The following is a 22260-nucleotide window of genomic DNA, read 5'->3' as shown; positions in this document are numbered from 1 at the left end:
ACAACAGTGGGAATATTGTTAAGGAGACTTGGTTTGGTTATAGATGCAGAAAAGTTAGCCTTGACTCATTTCTGAGCACACTTTTCTCTTTTGTTTGTACTCTTGTTTGTCAGTTTAACTGGGCAGACTGGAGGGCGAGCTGCACTCTTAGGCTGTGAGGCTTTCTAGACTGGAAAAATGTCCTTATGTTAACTGAGTAGAAGCAGCACCTTGCAGCCTGAGATCTCTGAGTGCTCTCTTTCCTGCTTTGTAACATAAGGGCTTGTGATGGTACTTACACTTACAATACAAGGATGTTTTGAAGACAATATAATTGGTTGTTGGTTGGCCCAGTCTTACCATTAAAAGGACTGTTGTAGTGTCTGACTAGCTATATATGAAAAATAGTAACAAGAACACTGATAAATAATGAGAGACCTAATTCTGAAGGAGTTGGCTGAAAAAATATTTCATGGCAAAGTGTCATTGCATAAGTCAGTCAAAACCCATGCAACAGAAGATGCTTTTAAAACCTTTTCATCTGGCTGAAATTTAACGTACAATTTTACATTAATTTCATTGAAATATAGGTATTAGAAAATAATGAAATATCTATTATGTATTAAACAGACCTGAATTGCTGTGTTTAGTAGGGATGAACAGAAATATAATAAGCTAGTAAGATTGTGAGGCATTCTGAGAAAACGAACTTTTGTATGGGGGGGAAAGATTTTGCAACTAACTTTTACAATTTGGCCTTGGAAGTCGCCTGTTCACTTTGTACACAGTTTGAGTAAGTGTGCAGTTTTACAGATTTAGCAGCAAAAGAATTCAGGGTGTAAAAAACTGAATTCCAACAGTCAATAAAAGTATTCCTAAACTAAAATATGCAACTAACATGAAAAGAAAATAGAGAAGGGATGCCAAAGAATTTCTGGAGGCAAGTAAAGGTGCGTAGGAGTTGCATGTTCTATTAACAGAAGAAAAGATCCCCACATAAATTCTAATTTTACTTTGCTACTTTGTAACTAAGACATTGCTATTACAAACTTCTTTCAATTTTATATGAATTTTTATGATAGTCTGGAAAATTAACTTTTCAATAGTTCAATGATATTTATTTCAAGCATGTCAAGTTAACTAATAATTTTTGTAAGACTTTTTAGTTTTATCCCAGTTAGAGCAGCCTGTAGTGAAGTATAGTTCCCCGCAAGGCTTTGAAGCTGCTGACTTGGCCTTGATACTTGGTGTCCACTATTTCTACTATGAAAATTCATCTTGACCTTCATGATAATCATGAGCTCTGGCTCCTTCATGATAATCATGAGCTCTGGCTAACTACCAGTAGCCTAAAGACTGAATTTGGTTTTCCTCACAATCTGAGCATAATGTCTGCGACACATGTTCCATGTGCTAATGTCCAAGCAGACCCATCATTGTTTTGCCTAGGAGCCTTTCCACTCCCAGTTTTTTTTTTTTCTGATTTTCTTTGTGCAACTTGTATTGCTGCTCCTATTCCTTCCAAGGACCACATCCAAGAAGAGTCTACCTCTATTCCCCTGTAATCACTATTAGATTTTTAAAGAGAATTGCAAGATCACTCTCCTCCTCTCTGCAGACACACAGGGGGAGTGCACTAGCCCTGACATTCATGGTGATCATCTGCAGAACTTGATGGAATTCATTGGTTTCTTCTTTTATTGAGAGTTTCTTTCTTTTTTAGAGGGGACCTAAATCTTTTTTAGAGATTCTTTTTTAGAGATTCCCCAGGTATCAGCTTGCACATGCTGAGCAGAGCATTGCTTCCCTTTACTGGCTAAAACTTAACTGTTGCAGCCCAGTATGTGGCTGGATTTCATAGCCTCAGAGATGTATTAGATCTTTCAGATCCATGGATGGTGAGGCAAAATAGAGCCACTGGAAAGTGTGGCAAATGTGTTACTAATGTGATCTCATGGTTTTCTTTTGCCTAGAATGTTCCACCTGATTTGTCTATCTGCACCTTTGTGCTGGAGCAGTCTCTGTCAGTACGGGCCCTCCAGGAAATGCTGGCTAACACAGAAGAAAAGGCAGAAGGGGTAAGTTATTAAATATTCACCTTTCTTTATCTTGCAAAATAGTACTTTTTTCATATGGGACCACAGGTTTCATGGCTGTCACATGCTTATAGCATGATTGTGCTGAATTTTCCTCCTTTGCTATGGGAATGTCTGGTTTTTTTGGAAATTATAAGCACTTGCAGTGTCCACTGAAGCTTGCCAGAGTTGTAAATTCGCAATTTCAATGTGCTGTGAGTCAGTATAGAGTTACAAGGGTGTTTTAATTTGGCAAATCTCATAATGTGTCATATAAAGCTTGATCACTTCTTCTGAACAAATAAACTTTCTGAGCATTCCTGCCTATATTGGGTGAGACTGTCAAAAGGTCTTAAAATGACTTGGATGTATGCTGGTTGTGTCTGGAAATAATCAAATTCATGTGTATGCCCTGATCTAAAATATGCCGTGGCAGACCTTTAAGCTGAAGATAAAATATTATTGAGCTTGGTGGACAAGAAATAGCAGTCTGAAAAATGAAGGATATAGGAATTACTTAAATCCTATAAGAATTATTATTATTATTTCTAATAGGAATTAATTTTTTGACTAACAAATAGTTATTTACAAATAAATCATAGTAGTGTAATTACTGTTCCCTGCAGTGCAGTTAATTTGATTTGTTATGCTGTAATTGAGTGTTCCATATGCACTTTATAGTGTTCATCTGAATGCTATGCTCTAGCTCAAATCCTGTTAATTTTTGAGGAAGAGTGACTAAACATAGGAGTTATACAGGCAAAAGACAAGTAGGTGTTAACCATAAGTCCATCAGTCAAGAAAGCTGGCAGGAGATAAGCGTGACTCTGATATTTATGGGGATGCCTCAAGAAACCGAACTAATGTAAAGTAGTCAGTCCCATGAAATGCCAGGCACTTAGACTGAAAATGGTATTTGGGAAATTAAGTCTGGGAGCAGTCCCATGGATGATCCAGAGTGTATTCTGCAGTGACAATTTGGTCCAAGAGAATGACAAGCATATCTGAGAGAAGAGGTGGTACAGACCTCTAAATACAGACACAGACTTCTAAATCCCTCTTCCCTTTGTGAATACTGAAACCAGGGGAAGCAAATTCACAGGGAAAAAATAAAATCAAAAGAACAGACATACAAAGGCATAATGTCAAAAATCACAGTCCAATCCCCAGGATGTACAGTGATAACTGTGTATGGCAACATGTGTAAAGTAGAGCAACAGTTTTCTTTATGTTTATTCCCAACAGATGTGAGCAGGGCATGAACTAAAGGAAGTATAGGGGAATGTGTGATAAAGTAATGCTATAGGGTAGAATGCAGTGAATGAAAAAGCATTCAATTTTTGAATATGAAGTACTGAAACTTTTCTTTAAAACATAAAATCAACTTGCAGATTTTCTCTTGCACTGTCTTTAGCAGAGTGCTGGGGCCATATGTTAGGAGAATATTTGCTTTTAATACAGAGATCACACCTGGAGAACTTTGGAGAATGAACAAACTTCTGCAGAATGATTAGACAATGTGAGCTCAGGTATTCTGCTGGGAACAGGGCAGACTTAAGAGAGCTTTGTAGGGGGTCTTAGGTGGAATATTTGCACTAGTTCTGGACTATTTTGTGCACTTGATGTGAGTAGAAAAAGATTTTTGTAGGACATGCTGACCGATGATTCATACTACGTTTGGTGGTAATCTGGTATTTTCTGGAAAAAATTGCTGATGTTTTCTGTGCATAACCATGAAAGTCAGAATTCTGGACACTTACACCCCTGCCTAAATAACACTGATGGCAGCTGCTCTGGTTTACAGTGCTCTGTACTCAAAGGTCTTCTGAGATCTGCACAGGAAAGATAAAGCAAAGTTCTGAGTGTGGTCATTATGTAGCTCTTGGCTATTTACAAAGTAGTTTACTGTGCTCTCAGCACCTATTAAATGCCAACACTAGCAGAAGATACAGAGCTACAGCTATACCAACAGAGAGAGATGGTGTTCAGTAAATCATAAATATATTTCTACTGCAACGGCTTCTGTAGAAATGCATTAGGAATCTGCTTGTGTCTCTTGCATATTAATATACTAATATTAGAGGACAACAATCTTGAAAATAATGGTTTGTAGATGAACACAAGGTCATGTTTTCAATGTCTATATTTTTCTTTTTAGTAAGTCTCTGAAAGCCAAGATGGTACTAAAATGAATGACTATGTACTTGCTGATAAATTAATAGAACTGACATTTGGTATCTGTATGTGCTTTCTATGAAAAATACCTAAATTTTGCCTTTGCATTTATATTTGTAAGTCATAGGCCAGGTACTTATATAGACAGCTTCATATCTGTTTGAAGCAACTGTTAAAAGAAGTTTTAAGATACAAAGTAATTTGTCTTGCCTGAAGCACTCTTACCTTCCTAGAGAAGCATCAATTCTTTTTATCAACATAACAGTGCTTCATTTCATTTAGTAGAAGAAAGTACAGCAATTTTTTGAGAAATTGTTGCTATAAACTGGTTTCAGTGTGACCTCAGTGTTTTAGTGGAAAGAATCCTGCAAAAGGAGGTCTTTTCAGTTCTCAGTTACTTTTCATTGCATTAGAAATCATTAAGATGCTGTGCTTATAAGAGTGCTGGTTTGCCTTTTGTGTTGTGTAATCTCTTGAATGATATGTTTATATAATAGGTGTTCTTGTTATATAACAGGTAAGTTAGCAGTAATGTAATGGCTGAGTACTATGAACAAAATCTCACGCTGACTTGAGTCAGAACAATAAGCAGCTTTCTTGTGCCTAAGAAAGAATAACTGTGTGCACTTACTGGATTTACTGCTATTTCTCAATTAGTGTGCATTAAAGGTGCAAGGTTTGCTCTGCAATAAACCCCTACATTTTTAGTGCAAGAGTCCCAAAATGAGAATTTCCATACTTTATGAGATCAGTGATCCATCTATCTGAGTATATCTACTTGACTCTTCTGAACCAGATAAATCAAAGGCAACAGTGGAAAACGACTGAAATTTCCTAAGAAAGAATGTGTGAAGTGCTCTGTTTCTTCTAGGCACTGAGTAGTTATTTTGTGCTCTGAGGTTTCATCATTTCCCTGTAAAATAGTATGGTTAGCTCTGACAATTTATTAAAACACTGACATTCATAGCTTGCTTGAATGGTTTCGGTTTCAAAAATAAAGCGACAACCTAGTTTATTTGCTTAGGTAGCATTATTTTCACTTTTCATTTTAAACAGGTATTTTTTTTTATATTTTGCTGGGGTGTGGAGTGCTACATGTATGTACCACTTCCATCAGTTCATGAGCAAGAAAGAAAGAAAAAACCAAAAACTAACAAACCAGAAAAAGATGAGGAAAAAGGGAGGAATCTTGTGGAGATGGAATAGTAAATAATTGTATAATGAGGAGTATCATCACATAGTTTGGGCTATGGTGTGTTAGGCAAGCAGAATTACAGGTGCACAGTCCTAAACAAGGGCGACCTACAGCCTAGGTATTATTTTGTAATATTTTTGGCTCATTTTCTTAGTGTAACTTTTTATTATTAGAAAAGCAGATGTAAGATAAAAATGAAAGCCCTTATGTTTTTATAAAGCATTTAAGACCATAAAAAGCATTCAGGCCATCTATTCTTAGCCTGGTTGTTATTTCCAGTGAACCTTCTCTGGACCCAAGTGTCTTGTATTTCACTAAAGCTCATTAGTTGGAGTGATTCACCTGAGAAGGTGAATCCATTGCTTCTGGAGTAATTTAGGAATGGTCATTGCAACTTCTTGGAACTGTGTTTTACTTCGGATTCTTTTTCCTTTGATTATCTTTTTGGATAGTTGGATTTTTAAAATTTTTTAAAAATAATTTAAATCACATCTTCCTTTCCTAGATTCAAGACCTCTATCATGTAGTACTTTCTTCTTAAAGTAAAAGTGATTAATGCCATAATCAAATCAGTTCCTGGAAATTTTCCCTAATTTTCTTAAGAAATGAAGCCTGGCCATCTATCCATTATTGCTCTTGAATCCAGCAACTTCTGCAATTTCTGGACAATATGAACAATATTAGAAACAGGATTAGATAGTTCTTTCAGATATGATGGATATTAGGTAGGAGAAAGGGATCTAACTTTATATATCCTATAAGAGGAAAGGAAGGCAGAGTTTTCTCTTTTACCATCAACAACTCTTGTGCTATTGCACCTTCTGCACAGTTTTTTTTCACTGACAAAAGGTGTCACAAGGACATGGGAAGGAAGTTGCCAGGTTTCAGGTGTGAGGGAGGGATTTATAATTTTGTGGCTTCTTTCAGTTTTGAGATTTAAATGACTTTTTCATGAAAGTTAAGCAACAGACCTGTACATCATTGTATGCTGTTACCGTCTCACATTTTATAACAAGGAGAATTATTTCCCTTTGTGCTGCTGTATACCCAGTAGAAAAGGGTGTCCAGAAGAAAAGGTATCCAGACATACTTGACATGGAAGAATGCCAGGTATTTACTTAGTCTCAGTTGGTTCAAAAATGATTAAGATTTCATCTGAAAGGTTTTTCTTTTTAAATAATCCTCAAGCAAACATGCTGCCTGAAAAAAAGGTATTAAGATAAAAATTTGCCAACACAGTGTGCAAAATAAAATTAAGTGTAAAGTAATCTTCATAAAGCCCATTGCTACTAACTATTATTTGAAATGTATTTCAGAAGGTTTTTCATATGATTAAATATGAATTTTTTTTTTCTAATGGGATAATCTGAGTATTCCAAACACCATTACCCTCAGTATTTATATAAAAAAGGGCTAGTTTGAACTTTCATTCTATTCTAATGCTTTTGTTTCTTCAAAGAGATAAAAACCAGTTTTGTGCACAGTGACTAGGTACAGGAAATTAAATTAGTTTGGCATTTAAAGGAAATTTTTCTGTAAGTGGACAAGCACAAAATCATCTATCATCTGTGTTGGCTGGAAAAAAGAATTCTTGTTATTATGCTGAGTTACACTTGGTTTGCCTGTGTTTTCTGAAATATATCAAACAGTTTCATTATATAAATTATATATATATTTTTTTTTTCCACCTTGTTATGTCTTTTATAGTACCTCATGATAATTGTAATCAGTGATACCACTGAAATGTGAAGATTTTGGATTATATTTTACATGCCATACCTGATGAATAGACTATATACCTATGTGTGTATTTATATATGACATATAAATACAGGTGTACAGGACTTGCTTTCACATGTCAGTGTGTTGTACCTCTGTGTGTGGATGGGAGACCTTGTATCCCAAACAGGGGATTGCTCTTAACTGCACCATCCCAATGGAGTGATTGAGAACTCTATTAATAAATTGTCTTTTACAGAGATGTAATTAGTTTTTGTCAGCAGTGGTAAAACATTCTTTTCACTCTGGTCTACCTGAAGACTGGTGAGTGCCAAACCATTCCAATTCTACTGCTGTACCATACATCCACAGGAAAATCTCATATCATTGGGAGGGTGTAGAGTAAGAGACATCTATTTTGGTGAGAGCTTCTGGAGCTGCTGTTTGTTGATCCGTGCTTTGTTCTCCCAACACAAGGTATATGAATGGGCTTTTTTTTTTGTTCAGGTATATGTAGGAATATGAGACTCCTCTAGTTTTGTTTTGTTTTGTTTTTGGGGTTTTTTTGGGGTTTTTCCCCCCAGTTTTATCAGCAAAGTATTTGGAACATTCAATTCCTTTGCTAATGGCTAGGTTTCATGCTACATGAACTGCTTGCTGGTAAAATCATCTACTCTTGGAGTGTAATGTGTTTCCTTTGGAATTGTGTTTTAATGACTCCAGCAGGACAGATACACCAAACTCACTTATCCTCAATGGAACTCAGTGGATTTCCCTCAGCTGCTTTTGTGGCCTTTCAAGTGTCAGCTTTTTGATTGTTTACTAGAATAGAGTGCAGTAGTGAAATAGGTAAGGATTTCTTTGCATGCCACCTGTAGAAGGAAGGTGAATGTATAAGTAGTTACAATTTCTGTTTTGAATGACATGATAAACTAGGTACTAGAATACATTAGGAGAGCTTAGGACTCTCTAGAATTTATATTGAAATGATTTTAAGTGCTTATTCAGAAAATCACACTGTATTTGGTTTTTTTTTACTTCTGAGAAAACTTGAAGTATTTTTTTTTGTATTTGTCTTTCTAGACTTCATTATAAAGGGGGAAAATTTGCTCTCAGTTGCCTTAGTAAACTTGAAATTTATTTACTTTTAGGCAAAATGAAATGTAGGTTTAAATCCCTTTTTAGTTTCCTGCAAATTGATCTTAGTTGCTGTATTATCTACTGAACACTTCAGTGTGCAGTTTGCTGCGTTTTCCCCAATATTTATTTGCCCAGCAGCTGTACTATTCTAATACTGCATGCCATGAAGATTTGCTGTGCCTGGCAGCTCTATCCTGTCCTTGTGGCTGGTAATGAAGATGTGTAACTCTGTCCATGCCCATATCAACTCCTGAGGGCTGCTCTTCCAGAGAGCTGCAGGTTCAGAGCTGGAAGCAGACTTCTTCTGTTTGATACTTTTGGGTGTTCTCCCAGCCCATCTGAAGAAGAACATTGGTTATGGAAGGAAAAATCTGATTGTGGAATGAGTACTCAGTGGAGCACTCAGGCCCTGTTGCAGTCTAACTCAGGGAGAACTTTAGCAAATTCAATTCTGCCATTGAAGCGGAATGGAAAAGTGAGGATTAAAACAAGAATTGGTTCAGATTCCATGTGGTCCTAGGGAACAAACTGAAAATAGTTGGACTAAAAGTTGCTGACTGAATAGAAGCAATGTAGAAGTCACTGAAACTGGCATTTCTATGTATTGAGCTGCCATGAGGACAGCTGAGAAATACTGGCAGATAGATTAGAATGAGGAACTCAGGGTGTAGTGTGTCTCTTTCTACCTTGGATGAATAAAGAAGGGGATTGGTTGTTTTTATGTCTTTTACCTATAGGTAAAATTCTAAAGGTATTATCCCTCTGCCATCTATAAGCTATGGCTTGTTAAAATAAAGTATGGCAACATACTGATGCTTTTCAGTAAAGATTCCCAGTTAATTCCTGAAAGAGTTTGAGGGTTTTTTGGGATGAAATTTAAGCACAGCAAATTGAAAATGATACAGTTAAATTTATCTTCAGAATCAAATCCCTTTTTTTTTTAATCAGCAGTTGGAATTGATGTACTAAAGGCTATTTAGGCAAAATGATGAAAAGATAAACTCCACCAAATCCTCAGATTCAGATGCTGTTCTAGAATGTTGAAGAGTCTCAGTTTTGCTGCTCAGTCCTCTATAAAGCTGAGATAGTCACCTAAACCATTAATTTTGTTAATTCTACCAGATGTCTCAACATAGATAGTAACATACTGAGTTTTTAAACCAGGCTAGTATAGATAAGCAGTTGGAATCAATAGGCTAAGCAGTGATTGATACTTGCATTTTTTTTCTGATTTTGTTAGTCTTCATACCTCAGGACTGATTTATGCATGTGTTTAGGACTGTAGCTGATGAAAACTACACATAAAACAGTGCTAGAAATTGGGTCCTAGTCATATCAGACCAACTTCCCTGCTTTGTGTGTCACATTGATTTTAGATTCTTTAATTCTATTAAATTAGATTCTTTAAATCTATTAGTATGTCATATTGTGACATATCAATATTTCACAATATTGTGAAAATATTTTATTGTGAAAATTGAATTAATATTTGTGAGGTTACCTTTGCAGTAGTGAATATCATAAAATGAATAGGATTTATTTGTTTTGTGTTTGGAAGACTTTTTTAAAATCAATATTTAGTACAATGGTTGCACAACAAGCTGGAATGAAACAGTATAGTAAGTGACCACACTCTCATCTATGTTTTGCATGAGGAAGATTTGATGTTAAAAAGATTATGGACATGTGAAAGGCTGCATCATAAAACAGTGACATTTTTCTGTTTGTCTTAAATTTGTTTACTTCTTTTTTAAAAGTTAGCATAATTTTTTGAAAACATCAAAACCTTAGACTTTAGCTTAGTCAGAAGTGTTTTGAGATACTAAATTGTTCATGGTATATATGATTATTGTCTGCTACAATTCTACTACTACTGATTGTACCAAGTGCAGTTTTACATTAATCTCTCAGCTGAGACAAGGCCTGGAAAAAGTGATACTCAGACTTGGTATTCTCTGTTGTAATGTGCACAGCTGTAAGATGAATTATTTGTAAAGCCCAAGACCTTAAATTAAAGAAAACATAACTTTTACTTTTGTCCAGTTATATTGAGATTGGAAGTAATAATTATTCAATGTTTTTAAACCGACTGCTTATACTCAATAAACACCTCATAATATATATGAAAGCTCTCCATATCTCTATTTGTCTTGTAATGGCTTCTTATAAGGGTAGCTTCTGAAATGTTTTGCTAGGTTGGTTCAAAATTTAAAAAAGGAAGGATCCTTTTTTCCAACTCATTGACTTATAATAGCAAATTAAAAGAATATTTTGGTGAGTGGTGTAAAATGTTATCAGTGTAGGAAATGCATAGCAGTGCTACAGAGGCTGGCAGTGTGGAAAACGTTAATTCTCTCTGCAGTTATGTGCAACAAGAAACTAGACTCCTATCAGCCAGCTTGGTAGGATCTCAGCAGCTGGAGCTGGGAGATTACACATGGGAGTCTCCCTCTTGAAATGTGCTCAGTGTGCTCAACCTTCAGGAGTTACCAATACCTTCTGTGGTAATTAAAGAAAACAACAGAGCACCCTTATCCTCAAATTCAGTCAAGATTTTTGTAATGGGAGTTTGCTCCCAGCTCTCCTTATCCTGCAGGGTTCAGCACCTTGGGGTGCTTTTGATTCTAATGGTGCTCTATATGCATCATAGACTCCCATATTGTTTAAGTTTGGATGTGAATTGTCCTCCCCAAAGGGGTAACACTTGAGCAACACCAACAAGGGTGGCATTAAAAGAAGAGATAGAGCTGGTGTAGTGAGACTGAGCAGGACTGAACAGACTGGATTCCTGTCTTGAACAGGAAATGGGAAGGATTTGATTTTGGGGTGGGTTCATCTCTATATTGCCTCTGTGGTCTCTGTATTGCCTCTGTGGTGTGTCTGTCACTTGCTGATAAACACGCACAGTTTGTTGCTGCTGTCAGTGAACTCTGTTGCTGAGCAAGTCTGGATAGGGATGTTCCGCATGAGGATTCATCTGCATGTATGTAATTGCATCTCCTCAGGGCAATAGTAATGTTGAATCCATGGTGGCTGCATTACCAAGAAAATCTATGATATCTTAGCAAAAATAATAGGTTTAGTGAGAACAGGTGTTATTTCACTTCTCCCTGGAACAACCATTAATCTGTGGAGAAATTATTTCTTTTGATGCCCACCTGTTCCTTAGGGACTCTGGTAGTGTTGATTCACCAAGAGGTTTCTGGTTCTGTAATGTTTTGTTGGAGAGTCAGCAAATGGTTTGTTTCAATGATTATAATGAGACGAGCCTTCCAAGCACGTGAGTGTATGAGTCTTGTATCTAAATACTACTGCAGTGTGAGAGCTACACTATTTCAGGTCTAAAGTTAAAATACCTATGTTTTGTTTCTCTCTTATCATAGAGAATTACCATTTTTTAATTACTTATCAGGATGGTAAGAACTCTTGAGCTGGGGGTGGAGGGAAGGAAAGTGAAAGAAATGAACAGTTTTAAGACGAGGGGTGTTAACTAAACAGAGAGAGGCTGGGAATGGGGAGCAACTCTGTAGGCAGAGTTGAGATTCTGTCCCTGGCCTCCAAATGCCTTTTCTGTAGCTGAATCTGGGACCTGAGCACAGCAGAGAAACCTGAGTGAGCAGTGAACCCCTGCTCTTCACAGGGGCACTGACTTACCTTTTTGAGTGGTAGGATCATCCACCTATAGACCATGAGTTTGCCTCAAGCTCAGGATCACTCAGCTTTTCCTAAACCTGGATTTTAGTTTTTTAGTGTTTGAGTGGCCACTCTTGTGAACAGAGCCTTGTTCTCTCAAGGTTCAGTCAGAACTGCAGGCTCTGGGACAGGGAAGGGAGCTGCCCCTGCCTGCAGCACCCTGTGCATCCAACCTGCTGAGCTGCCTCTGACTTCTGTGGTGGGGAGTGGGTCCCACGCCAGGAGGATCCATTTTGGAGTGTTTGCAGGATCTCAGCAGCAATTAAGGCTCCTGCTGTGTTCCTGCAGGCAGTCTGGATTGACTTCTTCCTCTTCAAAAGCATGCCTGATAAATATACATGTATACACACACACACACACACACGCACATATAAAAAGACAGGATGTGCTCTCTATGATGCTTCCTGACCTCGTTATATGCACCTGTCCTTCATTTTTCCAGTGAAAATTGAAACCTATTTTTTAGAGTACATGCTAAGTGAGAAAGGGAAATTTTATCCCCACATAGTTAGGTTTTTGATCTTGATCCATAAATATTTTTTTTTTACAAACATGATAATTGCTGAACTCTGAAAATTGTCCTCCCTTTCCCCTGCAGTCTCCTCTTTCTGCCTAGGCTACAGTCTTTTTAGCATTTGCTAGTTCAACAGTTAGTTGAACTAACCCTATAGTCTTTTAAATAATAGCCATTCCCTCTGTTTATAAATAGATAAGATATTGATTTCCTTTTTTATGTGATAGGGGTGAAAGCTCAAGCCTTATTTTTCTTCATGGAAGTGATGTACTTCTAAGTAAACAGAGCAAAGAAAAGAAACTTGACAAGAATAAAGGGTATTCAGGTTTCTGCTAGTAAACCTGTGTTCTGATTACATTGGCTGGTGTCATCTGCTTCAGTTTGGGGAGTCCTGTATTGTTGTATATGATTTTTGTAGTTAATGCTTGTTTCTGCAGATACTGCTGATAGAGTGGATTGTGCTTGTAATGATGGTGGTACATGCAGCTTCCACTCCTGAGGCAGCCTTTGATAGCTGACAGTCTGTTGACAAATATGCAGAACACTCACTTTTTTTGAAAGATGTTTCTATTTTAAAAAATATGGGGATGAGTCACAAGATAACGGTAAGCAAATAGCAGAAGCAAAGTGACAAATTTGGAAATCCTGTTTTTTCTTACTGGTGATTATTTAATGTAGTAAATTGACATAGTCTAGTGTATATGTAGGTCATTTGGCAACAAACTATTTTAGTTATCTAGGTATTCATGCGTTTTGCTCTTCCTGTAAAATTCCATTTCCAGGTGGTGTTTGTTTGTAAGAATATAAGTGATTTACTGGGTATAGCTTGGCTTCTTTAAAAGAACTTGTGCATTTGCCCAGATTTTAATAATGTCAGTAACTGATTAAATCCTTTGGCTGTTCCAAGAAATTTCAGGTGGGGTTTCATATTCTCTCTCCTCAGCCATATGCCACTATTTTTTAGGTACATTACTTAGGGAAATACAAACCTTTTCTCCTAAAGAAACAGCTTCTTGGTGGGTTTGGAGATCTTCATAGGGACACATGAGGCAGCTGGGACTTGCCTGTGCCCAGAAGACCACAGTTCTCTTTCTGTGTGCTTTCTTGGTGTTACTGCAAGCAATATGAGACTCCAGTGCTTCTTGTGACTCTGAGTATTCCAGGATGCTGCAAAGTATAAAATAAAACATTTTTAGGGAACTGAGAGCTTTGGGTGGAAAAACACAGACTTGCTGAGTTTTGAGACTGCACAACCTTTTTGTACCTCAGATGTCTGACCCTACCCAGTTTGAGTCCTTTCTCAACTCATGTATGCCATGGTATGAGTTGAGAGAAGAAATAGCACATGCAATAAGCTTTCTACTGAGATTTCTTCTTTAATTCCAGTAACTTTTCCAACTTTTCCCAGTGATATTAGAATAATTTTCATAGATCACTTCAAGATTTTATTGTTTTGATGTAAAAAGTGTAAAGAAAAATAATGCCTTAACACAAGTAAAAGCTTAAGCAAGAGATTAATGAAATAATCTGATTTGTGGATCTTCATGGTTAAAATTGATCATTTCTGCTTGATATAGTTTATCAGTGAAGTACAAACGTTATTTTGTTACATGAAATCTCTCTTATTCTTATTCTCATCTTATTCTTCTGCTTTCTTTTTTCGCCCTAGCGTCTTATATACAATGTCTTTTACCACAGGTCACTCTTTGAAACCTTTTGTAGATAGGATGGGATAGTGTTTAGGGCCTTTCCACGTAACTTGACATGTAAATCTCTTGAGGATTCAAAGCTGCAAATATAGCTGTTGGTTTAAATATAGTAGAGTAGGAAGCATTTTCGATATTCTTTCTTACATGCTTATTCTGCTTGCATTTAAAACAGTTGGGAAATTTTGGTTCATAACGATCTCCTTTTTATAGTCCAACTGCATTCCACAAAGGGAAATTTCCTTTCTTTCGCTTCCTAATTCTGACTGGATTTTTCATTTCCAGCACTTTCTTTTTCTTTTGGCTTATTGGATCACTTCAAACTGAGAGCAAGACTGGACTAATCACGAAGTCAGATTCAGAGAGCCAAAATGGGATTGTCAATGTGATTATTAAAGGGAGTGATGCAAACACATAACATTCACTCATGTCTGAGTGGAGACTTCAGTCTGTGGGAAGTGCTTAGCTAAAGGTTTCATTTGTTCTGCACCTTGGCATAACCAAATAAATGGACTACTATTGAGTTAATTGTCTTTCTAATATAAACCTGACACTGATTTTTGCACTGATTTTAGAGTACAACATTTAAAAACAGGTATCTGTTTATTTAGTGTCAAAATACATTTTTTCCTTTTTTTTTGTTAATTTATTTTAATAGCTTTTACTTCCTTTATTTATACTGTGATTTTTTGGCTCTGCTGCATGGTTTTCCCTATCATGTGAGACTGATTGTTTCTATACATTTTTGTCTCATTCCTGTTACTAACAGGAGAGCTTAAATTTGGTGCAGAGCTGATTGACTTACTGACAGAGCTGTCTGCTTACTGACAATAATATCCATATTTTCTTTCCTTCCTTAGTAACATTACTTCTAGAATGTCTGTATTTTCTTCCAAATATCACAATCTTTGCCTTGCCCTCCCCTTTCCTCTCCCTACTCTCCAATCCAATTATGTTAGAGAAGCACTGAAACGGATACAAAAATAACTCATATACAACATGAGAAAAGACATCAAAAATATCTTTTATTTAAAAGTCTCAGTAATATTATGGTAAAGCATTTTAATTAAGGCTAGGAGTTTTTTCAGACTTGTGTACTCATAAATCTATGTCAGATTTTATTAGGAGAATGAAAGCATTTGGTTGCACAGGTTGTGTGTGAATTCAAAGCTGAAGTGTTTCTGTAATATGAAAAAATTTAATTTCACAACCTCTACTCCAATAGTTGACAACTTCATTTTTCAGGAAAATGCTGTCTGCAAAATACCCATTGGTAAGGCAACGTTCTAGCTAAATTGCATCATGAGCTTATTAACTCCCATCTAATCATCCAGTCATGGCTGATTAATCACTCCTCCTGGTGCCTTGTTTTATTAAAATCTGTTTTCTGTGCCACTGGCCAGCAAACTGCTGTCTAATTTCATGTGTAGGATAGTCTTTGCTGTGGATTAAAGTGAAGCCCTTATCCTCTGATCTGAAGGGCTGTGTGAAGGAATCATCACACGCAAGTGTCTTGCATGTATAGTTATCCTTCTGTGTTTGAGGGATGGGGAAAATGTGTGCGTCCTCACAGAGCTGAAAAGCTTTCCTGTGCTTCTAAGACAGAATGGAGCCATTTTGGGATAGGAATGCAACTGTAGCTGGTGGATTTTTGAATATTCAAATCACCTATCTCCAACTGTGGAACTCTGAATTCATTAATTACTTTGTATTAGTAAGCAGCAAGATAACACGGAGAGCTGGCAGATTTGTCATTTTCTCAGCATGGGAGGAGGGCAGAAGTAATTTCATCTCTCATGCCAGTGGAAAGAGGTAACACCTCCCATTTCTTTTAATAAGTGTTCTGTATGTTAATGAATAAGCCAAGTTACCAAGGTACTTCCTTAAAAAGAAGTATGAAGATTGGCAGTTAAATGCACTCTTGAAAATTTAAGCTCTCTGATTCACACTACAGTAGCCTAGTTAATAACCTATTTGAAAGCTAACAGCAGCTGTGAATATGACAGGCTGAAAATGTTTTCATTTTCAAATGTTTGCCAGAAGAACCCCCACATGTAGGAAGGAAGAAGCAGAAATGAACCAGAGGTTTCTTGATATAACAAACCAGAGCTGTTTTAGTTCCCTATTACTGAAAATTTTCTTAATCAAACTTTTGGGCAAAAGGGCCAAGTTACAATTTTTTATTTCTATACTTTGAGGTTTTTTTCATTAGTCTAAGGGTGGGCTACAGGTACCAGTCATAACTCACTTGAAATAACAAAGTTCAGTAATTTTCTTAATAAATGATTTGAGTAACTCTTTATCAGATGGTGGTGTGTTATAAAGAGGGACAGATTTGCTATGTCCAACAACTTTAGCTTGTCTTTACTGCAAGGTTGGCCATCCCAGGCTTTTGAGTTTACATGAACCAAGTGCTTCTTACTGCAATGAAATAAAGTGACAGAAGGAAGAGGAAGGAGAGGAAGAGGATCTTAGTGTTTAATGCTGTGTGGGTTTTTGTATCATGTAGATGGACATACATACTTGATACCAGTGGAAAACTTTATGAAAAGATGAGCTAGAGTCTTATTCTACTTAAAATACTGACTACACATTTTAGTGATGCCATACTGCAAACAGGAACTGGAAGTAAAACAGTGGGGAAAAAAAGCATGGAGCTTTTAAAGAGAAACACATACTGTCATCTCCTCCTCTGTGCACCTTATTTAGCAGCAGAAGTGATTGTTAGCAGGCCATTTCAAATAAGGCACAAAAAGAATATGGCTTGGCTTTGATCAGCTGCACTTTGATCAACTGCAAGTACTGGAAAAGATCAAGAATGGCAGGCGCAGTGTTTTTGCACTCTGCTCATCCTCAGGGTCAAGCAAGGACAGGAATAAAATCAGCATCTATTTCAAATCACAGAATTGTGACACACAAATACTTCTGGCCTGGCACATGGGCCCGTCTTTAGTGTGTGTACCATGTTTGGGATGAGGATGCCTGGCATGAAATAAAACATTTTTATTATCCTAGACAAGTTTCCTATTTTGGACATAGATAGCAGCAAGCCTTTTTCTGGCCTTACCATGACCCTTGGAGTGCTAATGTGCTCAAAGTTTTCTTTCTAGGGTGATGGTCAGTAGAAAATGATGTTGGGGGGAGAGGAGTTATTTTGTTTCTACCCAGCAACATTTTTTGATCTAAGTTACATGCAGAGAAGGAGTTAAAGCAAATAGACATGAAAGCACAGCTCTTGCAGTGTCTTGATGACAAAAGCCTACACTGGAAGACAACCTTGGGCTGGAACAGAAGGCATATCATTAATTAGCTTGTTAGATATTAAATTCAGGGAGTCAAGGTGTCGATGAAGCTAATCAAGTGTTGTAATAGAAGTAAAAGAATACAATTCAATTTGGAATATAGTTCAATTCTACTTATTCTCACCTTGCTTATCTTTATTAAAGTTTTAGACAAAGATTTTGCTATATATTCTCAGTTTCCACAAGAGAGAAATGGAAAAAAAAAAGCAACTTTTAAAATAAGAGTTTGGTTAACATAAATGAGTTTAAGTGCAGGGGAAGGTATAACATCTACTAGTGAATGATATACATTTCTTCATTGAGATTTCAGTCACAATCCCGTGTGTGGATCATGGCAATATATTATAATTATCACGGCAGTCCTCATAAATTGTTGTAGAGAATGTGATTATCCGGAGTCAGCTGAGATTCTCCTATACACTGTGAAATAAAATTCCTTAGTGTTTTTGTGTGCTGCTCAAGGAGATGAAAGAAAACAGAATACAGAAGCCAGAATTAGGAATGGGAGGTTGTTTTCATGGCTTAAAGTAGCTTACTTTGTAGCTTGTGCACTCATAATTAATGCCTCTGTATTAGTGGATATTCAGCACATGTTCTGTGATCTTGCTTTCTGTCAAATTTAAAAAATGAAAAAAAACTCCTTATAATGCCAGCAAGATCCCTCTTTATTTCTCTGCAGTTAGTTCATGGCTCCTTATGATAAAGAGAAAGTTGGGGGAGCAGAATAACATTTCTGCTCTTTTAACTGGCTTTTATGTCTGGTTAGTGTAGTTCTGGGTATCTGCAGTGCTTGGGAAAAAATGATGAAAAAAACCACCTTTCTAGTTTGGATTAAATGCATTTAAAATGAAAGCTTGACTGAAAAGATTGGAGCTCTGATGTGCCCCTGAAGAGGAGTCAGCAAGTGCAGATCAATCTGAGTTTTCTGGATTAGCATAGCAGTAAATGATTAGCCAAATAATTGGCTGTATGATGTTCTTACTAAAGCAACCTGAAATTTTAAGGGAAGTATTAAGACTGTAGTATAGTGCTCTCTTCTAGTTCAAGGAGGGAGATTATTTCATCATTCTAAATGCCATCTTTGATCTTTCGCTTGATTCTTAGAACAAAACTTGTAATCCTTGGGTTTATTTTCATGGCACTACTTGTATATTTTAGATGCCCAGATATATGGGTGCTGTACCATTTTATTATCCACTGCTCTCCAGTTTCAAGTGTCATAATTTTTACTCATTAACTTAGGTGGATGGCTACTTGCTAGCAGTAATTCTTTTAAGCTCAAATTAGTAGCTTTCTGTAAAATGATTATTGTATTATAAGTAGCTCACAGTCACTAAATAAATTCCAGACATGATATATCCTTCAGTCTTTTCCTAACTCTCATGTTCTCATGGCAAGATAATAATTCCTGTAGTCAGAATTGTCATATGGAAATGTACTCACTAAATTATGATATCCAGTGTTAGATAGGATCATGTTCTTTTTTCTTTTTTCCCCCAGAAAATCTTTGAGTACTCAGGTGCATGAGGAAAAAAAATTTTCTAAGTAGCACACTGCCTTTGAGGTATATATGTTATAATATGGATCCTGCATCCTCTGCTGGAGGAAGTGTTGTAAATCCAGATACTCTTTGGGTAAAGAAAAAGAGAAAAAAATCAGTATATACATACGTAAATGTTTTATTTTTCCAAAAAATATGACTTAATGGTCAGGAGACAAAATGAGCTGGATGAAAAAAAGTTACTGAATTCCAGGGATCTGGGTGTTTTTTCTGATTAAGCAAAAATTCCTGTGCTTTATTAAATAAATGATGGTACTGTTCTTTTGGACTGTGTCTAATGTAAAGTATGATTGAAATGAAGCAATTACTGTGAGATGCCACAGCGGGAGGTAACTTCAGAAGTGACTGCCAGTCCCTTCATACTATGTCCCCAGCCCATCCTGAATTTTAAACCATCCTAGACTAGTTGAAAGATCTACACCTCCTAACAGGTGAACAAGTCAGCAAAACCTCAATTATTTATGTAGAACAGGTAATTTCAAGTCCAAGAAAATTAAGCACTTCAAAAAAGAGAGGTAATAAAATGTGGTCTGGTAGAAGAGAATGTTAGAATTTGTTTGCTTGTTTGTTCACTCTCTGGTGTGTATGTGAATTTTCTGTTTGTTTTGTTTTGTATGTTGGTTTTTTTTTTCACTTCTCCCCTTGGATTAATGACCAATGCATATATAGCAACAGAAGCTTTGAATCTTAGTGTTTCCTGAATTTGGATGGGTACTGGGAAATCCAAGGGAAACGGGTTCCTGTGGCTTCTAGTCTTGAAGGCAGACAAAAGATGGAGGTGTCAGTGTGAAACAGAATCTGTATTTAGATGTGCTGTGAAGCATCTGCTTGCTTGTTTTCTGAATCATAGCTTGGATCTTAGATACATGTGCTAGACTGAGGTATCAGCCATTTAATTTCTGTTTATGTGAGCTTTGCATTTATTTTGTCTACATTAGGACAATTGCTCTTGGATATGAGTAATCTTATTTATCTTTACCTAACCTGTGTTCCTAGAAATTTCCAGATGAGTAAATATAATATTCTAGCATGCCTTTTTCCTCCTCCAAGGGAGATACTAAATGACAAGGTCACAAGTCTTCCAGAATAGGTTCCAAAAGCAGACAAAATTTTATTTGTGTAAGTTACACAGAAAAGTCTTAGAATTTGTGTCAAAGTGGCCTGTAAGAAAGAAATGTCTTTTTGTGACTTGAGTCACTCAAAGGACTCTCCCACAGATGAAACAGGAGCACAGCAAGACCTGGGAGGGCTCTGACAAAGCTCACAGCAGAAGGCCTATAAAATACAGCTGTAATTACATATGGAGGATCTTATTGTGCTATGCACTGTACCACACTTTCAGAATCAGATCTCTGGATAAATTCATAATCATTCCCATGTAGGTGTCAAACTGTACGCTTTGACAAGTGTACATGCACGATTCAAGTGGCTGTCCTGAGAGATGTTCTATTTAAACATGAATTTACCAATGCAGAATTAGTGTGTGCAGTGTATAAATACTTGGAAAATATTGCACATGACTCATGAAGCTATCCAGTGTCCATAAAAATAAAGTAAGTGGACAATTCAGCAATTATAAGGCAATTAAGTGTGAAACTGATAATGGCTGTTGAGCTTTGAGTGGGTTCTCTGATAACAGTTGAGGCTGCCTTGTTCACTTACGCTTTGGGACAGCACTTTCTTCTCAAAGCAGGGCAATAAAGCATGCATCACCTCTTTCTAGCATTGTCACACAGGCAAATTGCTTGCAGTGCTGTTTTCAGAGCGTATAAAATTTTAGCAAAACAAAGGATGTATCAAAGGCAGGGTAATAAAAGAAATACTTGTACATAAATCTAACTTGGCTATTCTTTACTCCTTTTTTTTTTTAAGACAGTGTAGTTGCTTTTAGGAAAGTGTAGTTGCATTTAGATTTAAATCAATGCTTACTTTTATAACTTGCTGACATCTTATCAAATAATTTTTTATCTTGTATCTGTTTTAATACATTTAGCTGTCTTTGAGGAGGCATTTCTGCAGCTGTGGTTGATAACAAAAGTCACAGTAAAGATTGCTAAGAAAATAAATAGGGGCAAATCAGAATTTTGTGTAGCACTGAACAAAAACATAAAGCTGCTCTTTAATTGAAATGTATATTAAAAGTGAGAAAGTTCACTTTCAATTGAGCTATTTTAACAGATGAGAACTAAATACATTGCCTTTTATTACAGTAATTTCACAAGCAAGTTGACATCCAGATATTACTGGTTTTGAAAATTGCTCCTGCTTTTCTCTAAGCTATCTTAAATTATTTAACTTTTATGTGGCATCTGCTAACAAAAGGTCGATATGTGAATACTGTAAAACCACTGAAGGCATGATATCCTGCAGCATTTTCTGTGCAAAGTCCAGAGAGCAATCTGCTACAGATATACTGCTCTTGGTGCCAACAAAGTATTTAATAGGTAGTGGCATACTAACTGTTCTAGTAGCTGAATTGTGTTCTAGTAGATATTATCAATCCTATCTGAGACTGTAAGATAGTCCAAAGACTTTTTAGAGAGAGTAATTTAAAATCTGTTTCCTTAAAGAGTCCTGAAACAGTTTTGGTAATGTAAAACCTTAAGCTTTTGGAGCTATTCTCACTTTCCCTGTAGAAGAAATGGATGACATTTTTATGTGCTGTTCTCTGTTCTTATGCAAGATATTCTCATATGCTGCAGGTTGTAGGGTCAGGGTTTTACAGATACCCCTAATTTTAACTTTAATATTATGACATTCTTTATAATGACAAACCATGAATAGCAGCAATGAAACCTTTTCAAGTGAATGATGTTCACTAATGGCAGAGCTTTACTCAAGAGGAAATGGAGAGACGATTTGTAGGATATTCTTCTATATTTGTAGGATGCTGTATTTTTGACTGGTTGGTACTGAATACAGTGTGGAAATAATTCAGCATCAGTCTTCCTTTGCTGCCTGTTATCTGATTTTAGAGGGACACTTTTGACTTCTAGAATTTGAAGTGCTTTCCACAAAATAAAGACAGAAAGTGAGGTATTGGCATTTTAAAGAGAAGATGCCAGGAGAATATCTTCATTACTAGAAGCTATAGAATAGAACACATTTTCTTTCATACTAGATACATTTCTGAAAATATGAAATGTTAACTTCAAAATAGACTTTGATATGCTGTACTTAAGGAAAGAGATTTACTGATTT

The 22260-nt window shown here is 36.4% G+C and overlaps 1 protein-coding gene across 6 annotated transcripts in view; it reads left to right on the top strand.

Moving 5' to 3' along the window:
- Positions 1-22260, top strand: part of RYR2 (ryanodine receptor 2) — a 384358-nt gene that overhangs the window by 112430 nt on the left and 249668 nt on the right. For all 6 annotated transcript variants that reach the window (XM_077175563.1, XM_077175560.1, XM_077175562.1 and 3 more), the window contains exon 3: positions 1953-2057. In XM_077175563.1, the coding sequence (XP_077031678.1) occupies positions 1953-2057 (105 nt within the window). The remainder of the gene's footprint in view (positions 1-1952; positions 2058-22260) is intronic.

The sequence above is a fragment of the Agelaius phoeniceus genome, chromosome 3, assembly GCF_051311805.1.
Source record: "Agelaius phoeniceus isolate bAgePho1 chromosome 3, bAgePho1.hap1, whole genome shotgun sequence".
NCBI lineage: Eukaryota > Metazoa > Chordata > Aves > Passeriformes > Icteridae > Agelaius > Agelaius phoeniceus.
Note: the sequence above shows the minus strand (reverse complement) of the source record. Positions and strands in the feature narration are given on the sequence as shown.